The 6000-nt window shown below is 52.8% G+C and overlaps 1 protein-coding gene across 2 annotated transcripts in view; it reads left to right on the plus strand.

The window, feature by feature from the left end:
* The window catches only part of CDH5 (cadherin 5), a 37493-nt gene extending 32664 nt beyond the window's left edge, over nt 1–4829 (plus strand). For both annotated transcript variants that reach the window (XM_027978028.2, XM_042231748.2), the window contains exons 11-12: nt 395–640; nt 2719–4829. In XM_027978028.2, the coding sequence (XP_027833829.2) occupies nt 395–640; nt 2719–3233 (761 nt within the window). In that variant the 3' untranslated portion in view covers nt 3234–4829. The remainder of the gene's footprint in view (nt 1–394; nt 641–2718) is intronic.
* The last annotated feature ends 1171 nt before the right edge of the window (nt 4830–6000 follow it).

Consider the following 6000-nt stretch of genomic DNA (forward strand, 5'->3'; position numbering starts at 1 on the left):
CTTTTTCAATTTTGTTTTCCCCCGATTGTTCATAAAAGCATGAAACAATGCATTAATTAACTGAGAGTTCCCTCTTACTGAAGTAGGGTTAGGGGTCAGGTATTTCAGTTACCCATAGAAACAAAAAAGCAATGATTTTAAGTACTGGCCAAATCCTTCTTAGAGGCCAAATCGAAGCAGCTGCCCAAAACATCCCCTCTCTGGAGGAACAGACCTGCCCACAACGGCTAAAACACGAGGCAGGGGTATAAAGGGCAGACACATGGCCCAGGCAGCATATGAGCGGGTACAGTTACGAGGGCTTCCTGGAGGAGGCGGGCCCCACTGTCGGTGGTGACGAGAGAATGGGCACTCCAGACAGCAGCGCCTGACTCCGAGGCCTTGGTGTTTCCAGATAACACGGCCAACATCATAGTCAAGTACGGGTATTTTGACCGGGAGCGCGCCAAGGTCCACCACCTGCCCGTGCTCATCTCGGACAACGGGAGGCCAAGCCTCACGGGCACCAGCATGCTGCACGTGACCGTGTGCAAGTGCAACGAGCACGGCGAGTTCACCCTGTGCGAGGAGGTGGCCGCCCAGGTGGGCATCAGCATCCAGGCGCTGGTAGCCATCTTCCTCTGCATCCTCACCATCACAGGTCAGTGCCCAGAAGGATGGGAAGGGATGGCGAGGGGACTGCAGGGGAGGAGGAGGCGGCCGGGGATCCAGGCCCAGCCCCGCTGCTTTCAGCCCAAAGTGCGGCCCATGCTGGGGTAAGGTCCACCTCCCTGGGTGCAGAAGGGTGGAAGTGGATGACGGGAGGAGGAAGCGCAGCTCAAGACCCCTTCCCCAGTTTAAAATACTTTATATAACATTCATTCATTCAACCGACATATTTTGAGCACTAACTGTGTGCCAGGCACTGTTCCAGGCACTTATTTATATAAAATCTCTTTTGAAAAAAAGAGGATCCAGTCTCTCTTTCGGAGAGAAATGGAAAGTGTAAATTTTCTTGTTTAAATTATCACCAGGGGGCGCTTTCTTTCTTTTTTTAGGATTCCTCCAGCCTTGATCTCTCTCTCTTTTTCTTTTTTTTTCCCCTTGTTTGGGCCTCAGAAATTTTACAGGCATTTTAGACCTAGCCTCAGTGTACGGTCTCCAGGAAGTAGACCCTGGGAAAAGGATTGGGGTACACATGATTTATTTGAGAAGTGGTCCCAGGAAGGCCCAGAAGGAAGAGTGGGAGTTTTGACAGGGAAAGGAGGCAGCTGGTGAAGGGCAAGTTGTCACACAAGTTGCCACCATGGGCCACTGGAGCTTCTCCTCCCCGGGGACTGGGCGGCAGCGCTCAGTCATGTTCATCCACCAACGCCCACCGGCAGATGGCCGGGGCTCCTCCTGCTCTTTACGTGGGGCAGGAGCCAGCCGTCCAAAGGAAGCCCATGAGTGGTCAGAGGTCACCCTGCGCACTACAGTGACAGGACTGGGGACACAGTGAGGCTCCAGGCCTTTCCTGCCAGTGGCTCCCCTGAGAGGCCCCCTGGCAGAGCCCCCCTGCTGTGGCCAAGAGTCCAGACTGAGAGTCCCCTCTCAATACAAATCTGTAACAGTGATGATACTGGCATCCCCACCACTCATAGAATTGCACTTAACCTTGCACCTTATCAGATGTAAACGGCAGAGGAGTCATCACTTCCATTTTACAGACAAGGAAGCAGACTCAGAGGGCCACCCTGGCTTGCCTATTAACAGTCGGTTAAGTAACTCCAGGCTAGAAGGACAGAGTCTAGGGAAGTTCTGGGCCTGCTTCCAGGAGCTCTCTGCCCCATGTGGGCTACCCCTCCTAGGGCTGGCAACCCTTATGCAGTCGCACCCCTCAGAGCTCTGGGCAGGGCCAACATCACACCACTGCCTGATCATGGGACTCTGGGCAAGGGACTCAGCTTCTCTGAGATCAGTCTACTTACGTAAAATGGGATAATAATACCGGATGAGATGGTTGGATGGCACCATCGACTCGATGGACATGGGTTTGGGTGGACTCCGGGACTTGGTGATGGACAGGGAGGCCTGGTGTGCTGCGGTTCATGGGGTCGCAGAGTCAGACACGACTGAGCGACTGAACTGAACTGAGTAAAAGAACGTGAAAACGTGCCACCACTATGCCAGAATGTACACAGCAGGTGTGCTCAAGAGTGGCTGCTGCTACTGCAACGGGAGCCACGTCCACCAGCACCGTCACGACCCACCATCGTCATCATGGCTCAGAAGCTTTGCACCCCAAATTCCAACTCCATCTTTTCCCCTCTTCTGCCCCAACCTATGGCCTCCTGGCCTTTGTAGATGACAGAGAATTCATCACAGAGCTACGAGGTGGGAGGAACTGAGGATGCAGTTAGATGGGAAGGAGAGTGGCAGGAGAAAATGAACTTGAGAGAAGGTCCACTGTGTTCCTCTCCTCCCAACCCTACTGTGGCCAGTGACACCAACAAGGATCATGCCCTGGGGTGGGGTTGGGATGGACATGACTCTGGGCTGGGAGTGAGGGTGCTGAGGGTGGACCCACCATGCGACCAGATGGAACCAAAGCTTCTGTGTTGGCCCACGTGCCACCGGGAGCTGGGCTCGCCCAGGGATGCCCAGGGAGGAGGGGAGGGAGCAGGTGGGCCTGGGGGAGGTGGAAGGGAGGGCATAAGCCTCCGCCCCGCCTGACCAGCTCTGGCTCACTGACCACAGTGATCACCCTCCTCATCATTCTGCGGAGGCGGCTCCGGAAGCAGGCCCGCGCCCACGGCAAGAGCGTGCCAGAGATCCACGAGCAGCTGGTCACCTACGATGAGGAGGGCGGCGGCGAGATGGACACCACCAGCTACGACGTGTCAGTGCTCAACTCAGTGCGCCACGGCGGGGCCAAGCCCCCGCGCCCGGCGCTGGACGCGCGGCCGTCCCTCTACGCTCAGGTGCAGAAGCCACCCCGGCAAGCGCCCGGGGCGCATGCGCCCGGGGAGATGGCCGCAATGATCGGGGTGAAGAAGGAGGAGGCGGACCACGACGGCGGCGGCCCGCCCTATGACACGCTGCACATCTACGGCTACGAGGGCGCCGAGTCCATTGCCGAGTCCCTCAGCTCCCTGGGCACGGATTCATCGGACTCGGACATTGATTATGACTTTCTCAATGACTGGGGACCCAGGTTCAAGATGCTGGCCGAGCTGTATGGCTCAGACCCCCAGGAGGAGCTGGTGTATTAGGGGGGCACAGGCCTCTGGGCCTGGGAGCCAGACCACTTGCAGCTCAGGCTAGTCGGACACAAGGCACTGAGGCCTCCAACTGTAGCACTGTCCCAGCCTAACAGCCCATCCTCGCAGGTCACAGAGACTTCACCACCTTGGTTGGCAAAAGCCAAGTTCCTGAAACGTCCAGGAACATATTTCAGCCATGGCTACTCCCCAAATGCTGGGAAATCAAGGCTGGTATGCTGTCTGGGTTGAGACATCCATATAACCCTGTCACCTGGAATCACCGGTCCAACTCAAAGATTCTCTCTGGCTCTTCAAAGCCGTTTATGCTCAGTTGCTGCAGGGGTTGGGGTGGGGGTCTTCCCTTGAGGTCCCTGAACCCCTTGGGGAGGCTGGGGAGGCCCTGGTGCCTGTCAGCCTGGAGGCAAAAGACTGGGCAGCATTACCGTGGGGCAAGACACTCTGTAGCCCTGTCCTACCAGAAACTGGGACCACCCATCACGCTTGTCCCACCTCACCCTCCTCACACGCTCCCAAGTGCCCCCGCATTCCTCAGCCTCTCCCCAGGCCTGTCAAGAGAGGAAAGGCCCCTGGACATCTCCCAGCCTTGGGTCCCGAGGTGACCTCGCTGGCCCGCTGTGCCTGCAACTATGCTGTACTGTGTATTGAAAGTCCAGCCAAGGTCATGGAAGCGGCTTGTTGAACTCTGAAGCAACTGTGAATTCTCCCTGGAGGAGCAGTGGGGAGCAAGTGTGACACCATATCATAGGGTGAGGGCCACCTTCACACCCACTCCCTCCGGAAGGGGCTGGGGGTCACTGTGACCCCAATTTGAGACATGACACCCCTCCAGTTTTGCCTGGGAAGCTGGGCAGGTGTTCCCAGAGCAAAAGACTCCTCCCCACCTCTCCTGGTCACTCGGTCATGCTCTTTTTTTCTTTCTGTCCATCTACTCTTGACCTCTTGGCATGGTGGCACTTCAGGTGTGACCCATGACTGCACAACAGAGCCGTGTAGTTTGTCTTCACGCCTCACTGCTGCCACATCTCAGGGAACCCCAGCAGGGCCCCCTCCCTGCAGAAGGCAAGGCCCCTGCTCAAGTCCTGTGGTCGCCTGTGTCTCTTCCACTTTCAGCCACATATGGAACTTTCCACTGCAGACACGTCTTGGGGAAAGGGCATCACTCAACAGGAGAGGGGAGAGGAGAAAGGAGGCAAATTCTCCAATTCACCCTCTGTCATGGACCAAGGCTCCTGCTGTGGGCAAGGCCCCTCAATTCAGGGGATTGTAGATAACACTGACTTTTAATCTTTAACTAATAACTAGGTTTTTTATAGTTTTTATACTAATAATACTTAACACACTTCTAGCTCTCACAGACATATAGAATAAGGGTATTTGCATAATTAGCAGGTTACTATTTAGGTTAACAATTTTATTTCGGGTATTTTAGTTGGATCAAGAAATTCCTGTAACCATCTGTTTCCTATCATTGTAGTAACTGCTCGACTAATAATGACTATATATATACATATATACAGGCTACACTGGTGCATGGAACCATGCTGTATTTTTTAAAATAACTAAATAAAGAAAAACCTTGAAATACGTCTCTTTCTAGAGCTAAGTGAGCTCATGAGAAATAGAAGCACATACATGCCACCACCAGCACCACCACCACCATCAGAGGAACCCAGAGTGCAAGGTGACACTTGCGGTCAGGACTTCAGACACACACTGTAGGAAAGTGACTGCAGCAGAGAATAACAAGAGACACCTCGTCCATCCTGGTCTCCTCCCAGAGGCCTGTGCCTTCCCTCAGCCTGCACATGCCCCCCAGTCCCACCCTGACTCTACACAACAGGCAGGGCCTCTGGCAGCTGAGCTGCCGCACCTTTTCCAAGTGGCAAATGGACCAGGTGGGTGAGATAAATCAGCAGTGAGGGAGGAAATCAATCTCTAATTAGCTGGCTAACAACACTGACTGAGCAGCTGGCACTTCACCTGGGTGTGTGAACCCCAACATTGACGTCCTGCCTGGAAATCAAAAATGAGAATAGGAAGCAATCAAAAACGAGAATAGGAGGCCTCCCTGACAGACTCAGGACTTGAATTGTGGAGGTGAGAGATGAAACTCACTTCAGCAAGGCCCCTGGCTCCTTTACCCCTGCCAGCAGCGTTTTCTGAGCAGTGTATCTCTCAGGGATGGCATTTTGCAATCTGTGCTCTGGATAAACACTACTTCTTGGAGCTCTCAGGGGGTCAATATGTTTAATTCCAATTTTGCTCTAATGGCCCTTGTGATTTCTTGATCCATCGGTTATTTGAAATGTATGGTTTAATTTCCAAATATTAGGGAATTTTCCAATGTCCTTCCATTATTGATTTCTAATTTCATTCCACTGTGGTCAGAGAATTTTTATGATTTAAATCCTTGTAAAGTTTATGATTTAAAACTAGTAAATTTATACTAGTTTTATACCCTAACATATAGTTTATCCTGGAGAATGTTCCGCGTGCTCTGGAGAGGGGTGTGTATGCTACTGTTGTGATGGAGTGTTCTATAGTGGTATGTTAGGGCTGTTCAAGTCTTTTGTTTCCGCACTGATCTTCTTTCTCGCTAGTATTTAGATTTTATTGAAAGTTTAGTGCTAAAATCTCCAACTAGTACTGTCGAATTGTATATGTCTCCCTTCAATTCTGTCAGTTTTTGCTTCATGTACTTTGGGTCTCTGTTGTTAGAGGCACATAGGCTTATAACTGTTATATCTTCTCCTTG

This window comes from Ovis aries, chromosome 14 (genome assembly GCF_016772045.2).
Source record: "Ovis aries strain OAR_USU_Benz2616 breed Rambouillet chromosome 14, ARS-UI_Ramb_v3.0, whole genome shotgun sequence".
Lineage (NCBI taxonomy): Eukaryota > Metazoa > Chordata > Mammalia > Artiodactyla > Bovidae > Ovis > Ovis aries.